The sequence below is a fragment of the Chiloscyllium plagiosum genome, chromosome 11, assembly GCF_004010195.1.
Source record: "Chiloscyllium plagiosum isolate BGI_BamShark_2017 chromosome 11, ASM401019v2, whole genome shotgun sequence".
Classification (NCBI taxonomy): Eukaryota; Metazoa; Chordata; class Chondrichthyes; order Orectolobiformes; family Hemiscylliidae; genus Chiloscyllium; species Chiloscyllium plagiosum.
This window is the reverse complement of record NC_057720.1, coordinates 31,745,250-31,762,109: the sequence shown is the minus strand read 5'-3', so window position 1 is coordinate 31,762,109 and position 16,860 is coordinate 31,745,250. Positions and strand designations below refer to the sequence as shown.

The 16,860-nt window shown below is 39.7% G+C and overlaps 2 protein-coding genes across 2 annotated transcripts in view; one reads left to right on the top strand and one right to left on the bottom strand.

Annotated features, from left to right (window-relative positions):
- LOC122554275 (dynein light chain Tctex-type 5) overlaps positions 1-16,860 on the top strand; it is a 122,079-nt gene that overhangs the window by 87,431 nt on the left and 17,788 nt on the right. The window lies entirely within an intron of this gene.
- LOC122554272 (serine/threonine-protein kinase PLK2-like) lies at positions 311-14,957 on the bottom strand. The gene is made up of 15 exons (XM_043699029.1): positions 14,705-14,957; positions 11,753-11,860; positions 9,769-9,885; positions 9,355-9,484; positions 7,686-7,773; positions 7,169-7,264; positions 6,114-6,312; positions 5,385-5,514; positions 4,576-4,685; positions 3,706-3,805; positions 3,208-3,291; positions 2,501-2,669; positions 2,065-2,194; positions 1,710-1,826; positions 311-1,362 (listed from the first exon to the last, which is right to left on the bottom strand). Exons 1-15 carry the CDS (start codon positions 14,840-14,842, stop codon positions 1,159-1,161), a joined length of 1,920 nt encoding a protein of 639 aa, XP_043554964.1. The 5' UTR covers positions 14,843-14,957; the 3' UTR covers positions 311-1,158.

The window sequence follows — 16,860 nt, the reverse complement described above, 5'->3', positions numbered from 1 at the left end:
CAACAGGCAAAAATAAAAGCTTAAAGCAGTTAAGATAATTAAAGAACTCAGCTACAATTGCCTTTTTGGTACTGCTAAATGTAAGAATTTAGTCTCACTTCATAAAGGAATTGTGGTTCCATGTTGCAAAATTTACCTTAACAAGCTGTACATCTAGTCTGTAGAGAGTCTGGGGGAAAGAAACCACTAGGCTGGTCATAACCAATAACCAAATCTCTTCCTCTCAGACTCTCCACACAAAAGGGCATTACTGGAACAGAGCAGACTGCTGTTGCCAGACATACAAATCTAAAACAAGCAGTACAAAAGTCAGAAAATGCAGGTCATTACACAGATGTATCAAACCAGGATTTTGATTTCGAACCTAGCTTTTTAAAACAAAAAAAAAAGTCAGTAACCGAAGCCTGTACACATCGATTAGTTTAAAATGTAGAAGAGTTTGCTTTCATTCAAAAAAAGGGAAAAGCAACACACTGTTCATGGCACTAAGGAACCAAATCAAAGTAGGTTGATCCATTCTGGTCTATCCAGATCTTGATAGAATGAACAATGGATTATCCTGCACTCCATCTGCAATAAGCATCTGCCATTCCCAGTGTTAGCATTCAACATAATCTGACCCAAATTAGCCAGTTTTGAAATGGAGCTGGACCCACTGCATTCTGAAACATTCTTACCAATATAGAGGCAGCATGGTTTTCTTAGAGGAGGTTGAAGACTTAGCAAACTCAAAGCCAAGTAGTTAAAAGCTTGCCAGGTGATAAGTGGGAGATAAAGATTTGCTTTCCATACCAGTAAAAATCAGGAGATTTTGAAAAAACCTTTGATGCACCAGAACAGCGGCTTAAATTTATACAAGTCAATTTTAGGGTATAATTAGGAAACTGTGGCAAATTTCACTTCCCACTGAAGTTCTTCAAACTCTAGCATGGAGGGAGTGGAAAAACAAAAAAACTTCAACAGCTCGCTTATGTGAACATATCCTTCTCATTAGTGACATTTAAAACAGACACGATTATAAACCACCAATAGTCTGACTTCAGATTCCACGCCTCCAAAATAAACAGCAGCTTTTCTTGCCAGGTGGTTCAATAGTTTGCACCAAGTAAGAGTCCATAGTAGAAGTAATGTTATATTCCTCCTCAAAAAGTGATTGATTCATATGTGATTTGCCTTCTGTTGCTGTTGCAACAGTTTCAGTGTATATGTCAGACGGTGGTGGAGTTCTTGTGAACAGCCTAGTTCCATTATAGTGCTCAATCTGTATGTGCAGGCAACACGATCTTTGTTGATATAAGTAAGTAGATAAGAATGGTCAGCTTTACACAGAATGAGTTTTGTGTGATCATGATAAAAGTTAACCTGTTAAGACAAAAAAACAATTTTAATACTTTGAGAATATTAATGTACAAAGTTCAATCATTCTAGTCCTGAGGACAGATGTTTTAACAATCAGAAGAGACGTTACATCACTGGACAGATATTCAGTGCTCATTGTTCTGAATGAGTTTGTGGGGAGTAATATTTAACGTTTAGTTAACTGAAAACAAAAAAAAGTTCAGATTCCAGCAGCCCAAAGCATATTTATGACTCATTATGCTCAATGGCAAATTTAGTTGTACAGGATAAAGAGGAGGAATTGGCTAAGGCAATAGCATTAGGCAGCTATTAACTAGATTGACCAAACTTAAATTGGAAGAGAAGGTTACCTGTAAAGTACCATTGTTGAACAGCATCAATAGGGAATGATCAGTTTTAACCCACTGCAACAGGAACAAAGATGGATCATGACAATCTTCAAGGAATGTTCTGGGCAAGTTGCCTCCCTGCAAAAAAAAAGTTAAATTCTAACGTAATCATTTTCCTTTGAAACTTGCAATATATTGATGTAATTTTAAATATAGACATTTAACAAATCATGACAAGTTTATGAAAGATCTAGAACTGAATTCAGTTTCTGAAGAATTTTAGCTGATTTAAAAACTGGTAATCACAAAAAAAATTGTTAAATTAGAGTGTTTGGGAGTTTTGGTATGCAGTAATATCAAAGCTGTTATATCTCACCTCCATTAAGTTTTCTTCCATGTAATTGGCAAAATACTGGACAATTGTCATCTGTTTCACTAGCTGCTCTGGAATTGCAGAGGCAGAGAAGGAAAAATGCTGGTGGTTATTGAGGTAATAATACACACTCCTGTGAAAAGAGAGAGGGGAAACAAGAAAGTTCAGTATCTGGGAAATCATGCTTAATTAAGTTCCACACATGACAAAGCAAAAAAATCTGATGCTACAGTGTAAAATTTGCTGAACACATGTTTCAGAAAGTGGGGGGAGAAAAGGTTTTTGACAGATTCTAAAGAAAGTTAGATGCCAGCAATGTGTCAAAGCTAACATTTACATTCATGCCATTAGGACTTTCTGTACCTGGGTTGAATAGAGAAGAGGTTGCAGAAGATCTTCTGCAAGTGGTTCACAATTTAAGTTAAGGAATGGGACTCACCTCCTGTCTGCAGAGAGACTCATATGAGTTCCATCATTGAACAGGACACCAATGCTACGATTAGACAACTGGTAACCAAAGCCATATTTATTGGAGTAGTCAACCCATTTGGTAACCCACAAGAAGGGTTTGGACCTATGTAGGCTGTGTCCAACTGGGCTTTTTTTCACTGCAAAAGAAAAAACCCACAAAATTAGTGTTTTTCATTCGTCTAAATATACAAGAGAAATATCTAGTTCAGTAGCTTTGGTTTATTAGAATCATTTGTCCACTGGAAATTTAGGGGAAGCATTCAGGCCCACACAAACATCAAGCTGGGACAACACTGGATCATTCCCTCATGACTGCAAAGAAAAGTTCCCTTAAACTTAGAAGGGAACACGTTTCCTGGCAAACAAAAAATTCCTCTAAACAATTTTGTGATTCAGATTATTAATGCTGGTGGCACTAATCGCACATGTCAGAAGCCCAATTTACTGGCTATAAAATTACATAATAGAAGTATAAGATCCTTTCTTTCTAGGAGGCTATTTAAAAGACTACTTGCTATCATGCAAGGCAAATATTTAAATAGAAATTAGTGCAAACTAAAGTGATGGGGGGGGTTGAATTTTCTGAAAAACAAAGGGAGAGATCGTTAAAACGTTGTGTCCAATTAGTGATTTTTATTTGAACTCCACTGAATTGCAAATACAGAAAAAAAATACCTGATGGCATGGCTGAAAGACAGCTTTCGAGAACGTGGGAAGCAGCATCTGCCATTTGCTGAGCTACAGACCCATCTTCAGCAGCTACAAAATAAAACAAGAATATTGTCAACATCCAGGATATATTTCAGTTAGAGTCATAGATCATTGTGATGTAATTCAATTGGTAGATTACAAAGCTAAAGTTGCCAGAGTTTTAGCAGACCATGGGGCTGCTCACTCATTAGTAGGAGGTTTAACCAGAGGGTTGCCACAGGGGTGGGAAAAAGAAATGTTGAGGTATGTCCTTCATTACGACCTCAGCTGGTCCAGGAAACACTGCTGTTGTGTCACTCATTGCAAACCAGCTGTCTAGTCAATGGAGCCAAGATCGTACAGCTAGTGATTTACTGGTGGCAGTTTGTGGTTAAAGAGCGAAAACAGGATTGGTGGTGCCATTCACTGGTGTGCCAGAGCACTTCTGGATATGGAAGAAAAAAAATAAAGTGATCAACTCACTTTCATAATTAGCACCTTCTGTTTCAGTGATTAACTTTTTTGAATCATCTTCAGTTCCTCTCTGAAAGGTGTTTGCTGTTTGGCCAGTTGGAAATGTAGGCTAAGAAAAGAAGAATACAAATATGCATAAATAAAAAGCAAAAAAGAATTCTTCAATATCAGAAACATCTAAACAGTTGTTAATATTTTGAGCACATTCAGGAAACAAAGATATTGCTATCATTAGAAACAACATCCAAGTCTGAAAATTCAAAAAAGTGTTTGCACAGAACCAAAAAAAGTACATTGATCAAGGACTTCATGCAAGAACAGGAAACTGTTTGCAACAGTTACGATCAACATCAGTTAAGTAGGTTAAGTGCAAATGCAGGAAGCCACAATGATTCCAACATAAAAAAGGAACGCATTTCCTTCATCTCCTCCTGCATATCAAAATTTTCTATGAGTCATTTGACCTCAAGAACATGATATTTTGCACTTGACATTTGCTGTTGTAACTCTGCAATATTTGCAACAGATTTTTAATATCTGTCATAAGAATTGCATCCAACTTCTTGTTACTTTCCAATTCAGAAATGAAGTGATACTAGGGTGCTACAATTGGATTTTGGACTTCAATAAATGCAAAAGCCTTTACCAAATTATGCAAATATATTACTACAATACAAAGAAATACAATTAAAGAGGCTAGAAAAGAGTTTAGAAAAGGCCTGAATGGTCATTTTCGAATGAAGCAAGAGTTAAAAACAGATGAGGCAAGACTCAAATTTTTATTAATGGAACTAACACACGGATGTAAGGGAATTAGACTCCATTTATCTGGCAAGGAAGAAAAACAGAAATAGAGTGCTTCAATTAAGTTGTCATTACCTCAGTTGCATTCTCAGTTTTATAGCTGGTCTGTCTGTGGATGGAGGTCTTTACAAGATCTGCAGCAAGCTTGGAAATATCATCCTTCTCCACACAAATGGTTTTCGTATCTGCAATCCAGATGCACGTTTTAGACTAAAGAAGTTTTGTAAAAACTATACTAGATTTATTTAATATAGATTGCAAGAGATTGCTGTGTGGAACATAGTTCTTTGCTCAGAGATTGAAGCCAAGCTGAACCATTAGAGCAAGGGACACGATTCAGCAGAAACACTGATTTTGGAAATAAAAAGCTTTCCTCTAGTGCTAAAGAATTTCCACACAAGAAAGAAATGGTATGATGATCGCTACAGACTACATGGCTTTTCAAAGCTGAGTTTAGGTGCAAGAATCAAATGAACTTTCCAAAGAATGAACAAATTACAACATCTTTATGTTGTAAGGTTATGTAATATGGAAGAAAAAAAAATTAAAGTTTTAGTGTATAGTTACTTGCAATTTAAATTACATGCATCCCAAATCATGCAATAGGAGAGGATGGAATATAATGATAGCCTTTGTAGACACTTTAGAAGTCAATTTAAAAACAGCTGAGTTATCCAAAGTATTTTTAAAAAATTGATGCTAGAGACAAAGCTTTTAACCTTGTCTATCAGCCACGGTTAACCACCTGAAAGCTGCAGGATTGCATGGCTACAAGTGATCAGCAAATCAGGCTTATGGTAATAGTTAAAAAAAAAAAACAGCGAGACTAATTTTAACTCTCCAGGAATTTTAGCAACATTATATAAAGTTGTCATATCACTAACCTTTTGAGTTTTTTTTCCTAAAAAACAAAGCTTCAGTAAACTTTTTCAAGAAGTTTTTAGTGGGAGTTGGGATATTCAGTTCAGGAACCATTAAACAGCTGCTTGGGTGGAGCACATCAGGTATAAAGCCCTGCACAGACAAAAAAATTCCTTGATTAAAAAAATGTTTACATAAACTCAAAAAATCCAAAAGCAAACCAAATACTTAGTTGGTTTATGTTGAGAATTATATATAAATCTTATTGAATGGCAGAGAAGTCTATAAAGGACCAAGTGGCCTGCTCCTGTTCATATTTAGTTTATATTGAAAATTACTAAAGTAACCAAAAATCCTGTTCTTCAAAATAGCTGATGATTACTAGTCATTAATTGTGCAATACTCAAAATATTCACAAATACAAGTGGCTCAGGCAACTATGGCAAATGTCACTGAAGGGATTCCCTTTGCAAATTAACAGGATAGAGGAAGTAACATCCAGAGTTATTTGCTTTTATAAAGGTAAATCCTTTCCCAATGTTACTAAAATTAAAGTAACCATAAAGATTGGAGAGAAGCATTGCAGAGCAACTATTGCAAAATATGCTCAAAAAAAGGTATAGTCTCTAAACAGTTTAAAAAGTGTTTGATGACAACAGACTCTTGATATTCAATCACAGCTGACCCAATATTACTGTATTATTTTCCACCCTCCCCATGTATGATCAGTCCAATCTGAGAAGTGTCCTTACTTTTGTAAAAAAGTCATGGTGCATAACCGCATCTAGTGTAGGTCTTTGTTCTGGATTCTTCTTTAGGATGCTACTGACAAGATCCTTTGCAGCAGCTGAAAATGATGATGGCATGCTGTACTCAACTGCTCGAATGCATCTGTAGGTGTCCTTGAGGTCAGAGGTCTCAAATGGAGGCCGGCCAGACAACATGGTGTACCTATGAACAACAGAAAACAGTTTAATATCCCAGCAACATCCTCCATTTTAAAAACAGCATGTAAAATTGACAATAGAAGCAAACAATTTACAATTGCATCATAGTTTGCAATTGAGGCCTTCATGCTTTTAAGATGAAAGTGTGAAGTGTCTCAAGTTTTGTTTCTACAAGAGATTGATTTAAGTGCTACATAGGAACTTTGTTCAGATATGCAGACTTCCACAAACTGAGCTCAACAAGAACAAGGATCAAGCTGTCAGCAAGATACAACAGTATCAGTGACTGGGTGAAAGGGAGGACTGCAGATGCTGGAGATCAGAGTGGTGCTGGAAAAGCACAGCAGGTCAGGCAGAGGAGCAGAAAAAAAAAATTTAAAAAAATTTGACATTTTGAGCAAAAGCCCTTCATCAGGAATCCGTATCAGTGGCTGGTTTAACAAAATAAAAAGATTAATCTCTGCTCGAGAAGGGCTTGAACAACTAGGAAGTGCTATTGGTGAGTTTCCTGCACATTGAGCTGTACTATGATGCAGACCGTGGAATTTGTCAGCTTAGAAAATTGGATGCTGAAAGCTGCATGATCAGAAAAACAGTCTAAAATGTTGCTGATGTCAGCCAGGCCAGACCTTTGTTTGCTGAAGATTCTCACATTTCAGGCTTGACATCACCACTTTAACTGATGTTTATGTCAGCACTGAGGCTTGTTGCACAGGAAGTAGCGGTTTTGTTAATACAAATAAACCCCATGCCTGCTCCAAATTGATCTACAGCTGTTAAAAATAGCCTTAATTATCTACAGCGGTTTGCCACTTTTTCCATAACTTCTGATTGCTATACAAAAAAAAAAAGCAACTTACATTACACAGCCCAAAGACCAGATGTCAGCCTCAGGACCATGGCCTTGTTTGTTTAGTACTTCAGGTGCTAGATAGTTTGGGGTACCACAGATTGTCCTGAAAAAGAAGGAAGCCAGAATATTATAATAAAGAATAAATAGTTATTAAACTAGTTTGACTAACTCATGTCTAGCTTATTCAACTGTCAAAACTTAATGCAAAGCCAGTTAGTAAACCCTTTCTCTTCCTCTGCAGGACTTGTCTTTCTGGAGTAAGGCCTGAAAGAGCACTGCACATCCAGCAATCATTTCTAGGTCCAATAACTACCACTCGAGATCAGTGCTCCAAAGACAGATCCTAACTGCATACACTAGCTTTTACAGCTTACCACAGCTTCCTTGTGCTACTGACCAATTGTAAATATACACAGTTGGTAATTCTTACCACCATCTCTTCTCCAATTGCCCCAAATCTGGACTGGCCCGATCAGGTCCTAACTATCATAATCCCATACAACTCATTCAAACAAGTCACACACCTTTTCCTCTGGTCAACTGGTAGAAGCTTTGTTGCCAAACCAAAGTCTCCAACTTTCACTTCCATGTTCTCATTGACAAAGAAATTACCTATATAGAAGTAAAAGTGTTTTAGCAAAAACATACAATCACAGTGAAATTACATTTATTCTAAAACAGGTTTAGTGCACTAAAACCCACATCAGTCAAGGCCAAAATCTTTATACTTCCTTTGGAAAGGCAATGTGATACTGATTTCTCTCTGGTTAATACATGGCCAGAAGATACAATAATGGGCTTGATCAATTCCTTGGGCTCAGGCCAATAGCGAGCTTGGGCCAAGGAATGGCAGATGAGTTCATTTTACCAAAATGCAATACAAGGGCAAGATATATATTGAGAGTAGGGCCCTGGGTAATATTGCCAAACAGAGACCTAGACGTTCAGGTACATTGAAATTTGCATCATATGTAGACAAAGAACAGACTCATTAAAGCAGCATTTAGCATGCTTGCCTTCATTGCTCAGACCTTGAGTATTTGGATTGGGACATCATGCTGAGATTGTACAGGACATTAGTGAAGCTGCTTCTGGTGTATTGTGTACCATTCTTATCACCCTGCTATAGGAAGGGTGATAAGATAGATTATGGGGTGGTGGTCCAGAGAATATTCACCAGGAATGAAAGGTTTGAGTTATCTTTTTTCAATGCAGCATAGGATGTTGAGGGGTGACCTTGGAGATTTATAATATGAGGGGCAACAATAAGATGAGGGAGAATCCAAAACTATCAGACACATTTAAGGGGAGGTGGAAAGATTTAAGAGGACAAGAGGGGCACCTTTTTGGTATTGTGATTTGCGTGGGGAATGAATTTCCAGTGGATACCGGTACAGTTGCAACTCTAAGATATTTGGATAAAGCTAGTGAATAAGAGGAAAAACAAAAAAAACAAAACAAATGGGACTAGTTTGATTTGGGAACATGATTCAGATTGAATAGTTGGATTGAGGGATGTCTTACCACGCTGTATGACTCTAGGCATTGGTCTCTGAAAAGGTGGGTGGGGCATAAAACCAAAAAAGGGATTCTCAACAGGGATTAGTTTGCTGGAATTAGTCACATTCTCTTACCTAACCCAAAATTGTCATTAATTGACCAAGATTAGTGCCCAGGTTCATGCAAAGTGACACCTCCAGAATAGAGATGGAAAATGAAAGTTTTTTTTAAAAAAAGAAGACAGTAAAGTTTCAGATGCACACACTTAGTCATTGGATATCAGACCAAGTTTTCCCCCTCCAAGCCAGAAATACTAAAGTGAACTGCAAGTACTTAGCCTTCAAAGAACTGTGTGGAGTTTGCACTTCTCCCAGCGTCTCATGGGTTTCCTCCAAGTGCTCTGGTTTCCTCCCACATCCAAAGTGCAGGTTAGGTAGATTTGCTGGGCAAGCTAAATTGCTCAGTGTCCAGGGTTGGGCAGGCTAGGTGGATTAGCCATGGAAAAATGCAGCATTACAGGGATAGAGTGGGATGCTATTTGGAGAGTTGGTGTGGACTTGATGGGTCAAATGGCCTACTTCTACACTGGGGATTCTATAATTCTAGAACTTGAACTGATCACTTCAGAAAAAAAAACAATCCACCCAAAAATCTTTTTAAAAATCAAATCTAAATCACTTAGATTATACAAACCTAGCTTGAGATCTCTATGAAGAATATCCCGAACGTGGAGATACTTTAGGCCTAAGATAATTTGTCGGAGGTAATACCGGACTTCTGGCTCTGTTAACGTTCTTCTTGCTTTCAAAATGTGCGCTAATGACTGAAAGGCAACAAAGTATCACTAAGAAAACTGCATAGACTTTTTCCTTAGTTTTAAAGGAGCAGAAACAATACAATTAATAAATGAATATAGCAACTAAGTGTTATTTTAAAAATCTACTTTAATCAAAGTAGATGAAATATTCAGTGCAATTTCAAACTATTGTTGACAATTGAATTGATAAGAGTTTATGTTTAAGGATTCAAAAATTTGCACACTTTATGCATAAAGAACTAGTAAACATGCAGTATAACTACATAAATTGCCAGCACAATTCTACCCACCTTATGACTGCAGTGCTCCAGAAAGATATAAATATTTTCATCATCTTCAAAGTTATGGTAAAATTTCACTATGTGTTTATTGGACAGGGATTTATGGAGTTCAATTTCCTTTTCAATCTATTATAAAAACAAAACTTGATTTAGTCTTCCAGAGGTAGTTATAGCTCAAGTGAAATGTTTTCATTTATATACCATTTGCCAGGACACAAAACTACGTTAAGCTAAGATTCACAGACCTCTCAAGTAGGCCCATCTCAAAACATCTGGTATGCTTAGGACAGAAGCTCAGAAAGCTCTGTTGTAGCAATTGCTTAACAAAAAAGGCCATTCAACCCATCAATTCTGTGCAGGCTCTTTTGGAAGAGTAAATTATGCACAGATACTCCCCTACATTTCTCCATCTTTAGAAGATGCTCACCTAGGTGCACAAAGTGGACGACTATCCCGGTCTCCATGAAGTCTGCAACATAGAGTCAATCAAATTTGATTGACTATGTGGATTGACAGAAACAGCCAAAGGCACTATATTGCAAATGCTATGGGTCCTTGACATTAGAATTTTAAATTCCCTACAGTGCAGAAAAAGGCAATTCAGCCCATTGAGTCTGCACCAACCCTTCTGAAGAACATACCACTATTACTCAACCTTGACCCCCCTAGCCATGCAGCTTTAGTATGGAATCGACCCAATGTAGAAAGTTACCCAAGCATATCCTGAACATTAAATGCAGGACAAATCTAACCCAGTGAAATTACTACTCTATCAATCAGTCTCTGGATGATGGGGGGGGGGAAAGAGAAAGAATATCCCATCAACAATTCTATCAAACGGCACTTAGCAATAATCTGCTCAGTGATGCATTTTGGGTTCTGCAGGGCCACTCAGCTCCTGACCTCATTACTCAGACATGAGCCAGAGAACAGAGTTCCAATAGACTAGATTAATTTAGGATACCTGGTCAGCATGGGCAAGTAGGACCAAGAGTTCTGCTTCAGTTCCCTATACCTCTACGGTGGTAAGAGAAGCAAGGGTGACTACACATTCTGATTTCCCAAAGCCTATCCATCATCCACAAAGCACATGTCAGTGAGATGAGCACACTACTTGCCTTGATGCAGCTCCAACACCAGAAGCTTGACACCATCCAAGGCAAGCAGCCCATTTGGTTTTCAGGATCCCACTGACACTCCTCCACTGCCAGTTCACAGCAGTGTGCACCATCAACAAGACACATAGCAGAAATTCACTAAGGCTCCTCAGGCAGCACTATCCAAACCCATGACCACAACAGTTTCAAAAGGAAAAGGGCAACAAGTGCATTGGAGCATTACCTGCAAGTTCCCCGCCAAGCCACCCACCCTGACCTCAAAAACAAAACATTGTCACTGAGTCAATCTCAGAACTCTCTCCCTCTCAAAATACTGAGAAAGTGCCTACATCAAGTGGATTGCAAGTTATTCAAGGCAGCAGCTCACCACCACAACTGGAGACAGGCAAATATGCTGGTCTAAACTGCAAACCCATGTCACATGAATGATTTAAAAATAAAGTCTATCCATGCTGTCTGCACCAGCTGTAAAATAAGCCACCAAGCCAGATTCCACTTCCCAGCATTTGGTCCATATCATTGGGGAGGTCCTGTACCTCCAGTACGTGGCTGAACACACTGGAGGGTTTCTGCCTCTAGTGCAATTTCAGTGGAGTCCCAGATCCCCATTTCAAATTCAAAAAAAAAATTCCTCAGCTTTCTTGTAATTCTCCTACCAAAATCAATTCTCCATAGTCAGAGGGGGAAAAGGGTTCATCACAACCACTAATTAAGGCCTCTCAATGTATACATCTTAAAACTAAGTCTCCTTTTAGCCTCCCAATTCAGGCAAGTCATAGGTTTCCCTTCAAGAGGGAGCTTTATTAGATCAAACTATTCCCTCAAATGGTATATTAAGTTGGAGAGAAAAAGATGTTGGACAAAGTAGTTCTTACTTTCTCTTTCTGATGAGGCTTAGACACTCTGGAATGTGGAATAACTTTAACTGCATATATCCTTTTACTGGAGAGATCAGTCATTTCGTAGCATCTTGCAAATCCACCCTAATTATGAAAAAAAAACAAAATTAGTAAGATTGCAAATCCAGTTCCAATCTCCTCACATCTCGAACTGGCCAACCTTCAAAAGAGAGTAGTACTGGAAAAGCACAGGTCAGGCAACATCTGAGGAGCAGGAAAATAGACATTTCAGGCAAAAGCCCTTTAACAGGCTTTTGCCCAAAACAATTTTCCTGCTCCTCAGATGCTGCATGACCTGCTGTACTATTCCAGCACACTAATCTAGACTGATGTCCAGCATCTGCAGTCATCACTTTTGCCTAACCTTCAGTAATACGCATGTGGAAGAACTGCATTATCAGAAAATCAAAACTGCAAAGCATTAAGTTTGGACAGAATTATGCAGGGTACATTAAAACAGTTACCATCATGACCATGCTCCTTAAAACTAGCTAGCTAGCTAATCTTGAAAAGAAAGCTTTGACAACTAATCCACCATACACACCAGACCAGATTACACTGCCTTTTTCAGAAGGTATACATATAAATTCATTTACTTCATTTTTGACTTTTGAACTATTAATACTAAAACAAGTGGGATTCCTTAGAAGACTTGAGATTCTAAAAGCGGAAGTTATATAGAACACATTCCTACAGCCCCCAATACAGCTAAATTTCCTAGGAATGGATGGGGATGACAGTGTTGTTTTCTTCTTCAATAATATTGGTGTGAGCATACACCAGGGATTAAAAGAGATTGTGCTTTAATAAACCCCATGATTCTGGCTCCCACTATTTAATATTGGGTGTACATTTAACAAGAGCAAGACCACATCACTAAAGCTGCAGTTAAATGCAAACAAGTATTTATTCTGTATTAAATGTCAACTTATATGCACTTTTGCATTTGACAAATTAATCAGTGTAGCTTAGCTCAGACAATAGGCTCATGCAATACAGAAGAGTCAATCAGCACTGTGCTAACGTTGCGAGTCAGTGTTTTGTCTTGACAAGTCAGATACTAAGGCAACCTACACAAGCAGGTAGATTTGAGGGAATTCAAGGGAAGTTCTGAAAATTCAGGGTACACCACTAACAGTTCCAAACCATGAAGCTGGTGCAATGCTATCTGCCACTTAAAAGACATCAACAATGGTAATATTCAGAGAGCCCAGCCAAGAGACAATAGTTGACATCTTAGATATTATAGTTTAAAATTTTCCTTCATTGATTAAGTGGCAATTTTCAGGTTTCCCAGACTACAGTTGGACTTTCGTTTCACTTTCTCATTGTTGCAAACAATTTTCCTTTTGCCTCAGGTAGATTGTACAGCAATCTAAGATTTTACTAAGCCTTTGAACTCATAACCCAATTCAGCACTTGTGCCTAATCAAACAACCCCACTCCCGCTTTAAAAATCATGCCTGGACTTCAAATAAAAAAACAAAATCTTACAAAGTTATTTTAAAAGGAGAGAGTGAGGGCTGCAGATCAGAACTGAAAATGTGTTGCTGGAAAAGCGCAGGTCAGGCAGCATCCAAGGAACAGGAGAATCGACGTTTCGGGCATAAGCCCCTCATTCCTAGTTATTTTAAAACCTAACCTTGTGAACATCTAATTCAAATGCAAGACAACCCGGGGGGGCGGGGGGGATATCAGATTTCATTCAGATAAATGCTCCCCTGATGCATCTTGAAGTCTTTTAAACTGTTTCTAGAGAGGGGCTATACAAATGCAAGTTGATGATATTATTCACCCTCGATAACTTCAGGTTCGAATCCAGGTGATATAACAACTTCGGGTTGAGGCAAAGCATTAAACAACTTATTTTTCACCTCAGAGACAGCCATGTCTAAGCGTCTAATACTACGCCAACAGGAATATTCTAAGATATGCTCTTCATCCTATGTAAAAATAAAAGTGATGGAAGGGGGTTTCCGCTTCCAGTTGCAGAAATTCACACGTGGCAGTATAAGCTTGCCACAACGGAGTGGATGCAACTCTTCCTCAATGTGCATTTCCACTTGGAGGCGAAAAATTCTCAACCACCACCCGAAAAATAGAGGTCCGTACTTTCCCCCTGCCTGCAGAGAGCATTCACATGAGGTCATGCGGAATCATGCAGATTCAGAAATTCAACCAGCCAGAACCAATAAAACGTAGCCTCGGAGCCCGCTGAAACGGCATTCCATCCCATCGCCATCCCCTCCCAGTAATGATCCACTCAACTCCATCGAGCGTTTCCATTGAGAAATTAAAACGCGAAAACAGTAACGATATGAAACAACGCTGATAATTAGAAGCTTCGACCCATACTCATACACATAGGCTGCCTATACCACACCTGACTGTTAAATGAGCTAATTCCTAAGATGCAGTCAACTGAATGACCGGTTAGAAAGCTTCAGCTAGAATACCAGGTATAAATCACTCGACAGTTGTTTGTGGAAAAAAATTGTATGCTCATTGTCGTTTCAGTCACGCAAATCTTGCCCGTTATTTGCACGGACAGCATTTGAATTCAGTTAAAATGAATCAAATACCCCTTTCCATGAAAATACATGGAAGTGAGCTAGCAAAGTGAAGGTCACACAACCGTTTTAAATAGAAGAGCCCTCGGGAAACCTTTGTCGTAATGATAACCATCATCACATCTGTACTCCAAGCACGGAATATTAAATAAGAGGGCGTCCAGAAATAGGCGATAACCGTTCACAAAAAAACCAAACACAATCTGCAAACTTTCAACGCTTGGAGCGAAATAAAGGAGGTGTGCGTATGGTTTATTAAAAAAAAAGCGCACACACGCACGGTCGTGCACAGCAGCAGCAGCATTTCCAAACGGCTTCACTACGAGGCAAGAGGTTTTCTAACAGAGCTGTACCATACCTTTCCGAGCAGCCGCCCTCGGCAGTAACATTTGCCGGTCTTGGGAGCGGTAACCATCCGGTTCAAATCCGTTCTCTCCCGGGTAATTTTAGGGTGAAGGCAACCACCACTCGAAGCTTTTTGAATGTCCGAACTCATAGTACAAACGACTATAACTGGCAGTGAGAGATAGGTTCTAGTTTAAGAAAGCCCGGGCCGCCGCAGCACTAATGCTTGCTAGGGCACAGGCTAGACAATGAGAGCAGACACGTGGCCAGGGAATCCCGGTCGCTACTTTATAGCGCGGGACTTCGCTGCCTGACGTCACAACGGCAGGATACCCCCCTTGGGGCGGGGCTTAAGGACAGGCGGCGCTCTGATTGGTCCCTCGGTCAGCGGCCGGCAGCGCCACTCACTGGTGAATGGCGTGTATGGCAACCCCTGGCATTTGCGGCTGAAATGGAACAACGTGAAGTTTCCTCGCTCTGCCTCGGTCAGGGGGAAAAGAATATGGACCGCCGCTAGATCATTGACAAAGATGTTATGCCCGCGTGACGATAGTCATCTTTCATTGTCAGTATGCGTTTCTCCAGCTTTCATGCCCTTCTCAATGTCACGAATGCTTCGGCACATTTCGACCGGTTGAAAGAACAAAACACACACAGCTGTGTTGCTAGGAAGCAAGATACAATACCTGGTTGAGTTAATTTGTAGATATTTTTAATCAGTTTGATCAGCAAACTCTCTGACCGAGAGGTAGGGAAACTACCACAAGCGTTTACGTTTAATTTGGACACTGTTGTAGAAGTTGCTCCGGTAGGTTAAGTGACTAAAACATTTTATTCGCTGTTTTCCTGTGCGTGATGCATTGACGTTCGGTGTTGTACATCAAGCGAGAGACAGCGGAGTCAGCGGGAAATCGGAGGAGTCAACCCGAGATGGAACCATGAAAGACAGTATGTGGGACTTTTGAAAACAACGAGGCAATGACAAAGCAGCTGGAAGTTCCAGAGAGGTTTAGTTGCCCACTGAACGATCAAGTTGGAGCCCGTTGTTTCTGGAAATCATTTAGACCTGGAGGAGTGGGTTACGGAATATTTGGACCTGGGGATCAGAATTGTGAATTGAAGCCATTAGGCAAAATAAAGAAGTTAACCTTGACAGATTAGGGTGATGGGAGTGAGGGACCTAATGCGGGTGAAATTCTTTAGAGGTCTTCCCTCATGAAAGCTGCTCAAAGAAGGGGACATTTGTTGCAGCTTGAAAAGTTGTACTATTTCCAATCAGTTGCAACTTAGAGTCATAGAGATGTACAGCACGGAAACAGACCCTTCGGGCCAACCCGTCCATGGCGACCAGGTAACCCAACCCAATCTAGTCCCACCGACCAGCACCCGCCCATATCCTTACAAACCCTTCCTATTCATATACCCATCCAAATGTCTTTTAAATGTTGCAATTGTATCAGCCTCCACCACTTCCTCCAGCAGCTCATTCCATACACCTACCGCCCTCTGTGTGAAAAAGTTGCCACTTAGGTCTCTTTTATATCTTTCCCCTCTCACCCTAAACCTATGCCCTCCAGTTCTGGACTCCCCCACCCCAGGGAAAAGACTTTGTCTATTTATCCTATCCATGCCCCTCATGACTTTATTAACCTCTATGAGGTCACCCCTCAGCCTCTGACACTGCAGGGAAAACAGCCCCAGCCTATTCAGCCTCTCCTTATAGCTCAAATCCTCCATCCCTGGCAACATCCTTGTAAATCTTTTCTGAACCCTTTCAAGTTCCACAACATCTTTCCGATAGGAAGGCGATCAGAATTGCACGCAATATTCCAACAGTGGCTTAATAAATGTCCTGTACAGCCGCAACATGCCCTCCCAACTCCTGTACACAATACTCTGACCAATAAAGGAAACTTTCCCAACACCTTCTTCACTATCCTATCTACCTGTGACTCCACTTTCAAGGAGCTATGAACCTGCACTCAAAGGTCTCTTTGTTCAGCAACACTCCCTAGGACCTTACCATTAAGTTTATAAGTCCTGCTCTGATTTGCTTTCCCAAAATGCAGCACCTCGCATTTATCTGAATTAAATTCCATCTGCCACTTCTCAGCCCATTGGCCCATCTGATTAAGAACCCATAATAATCTGAGGTAACCTTCTTCACTG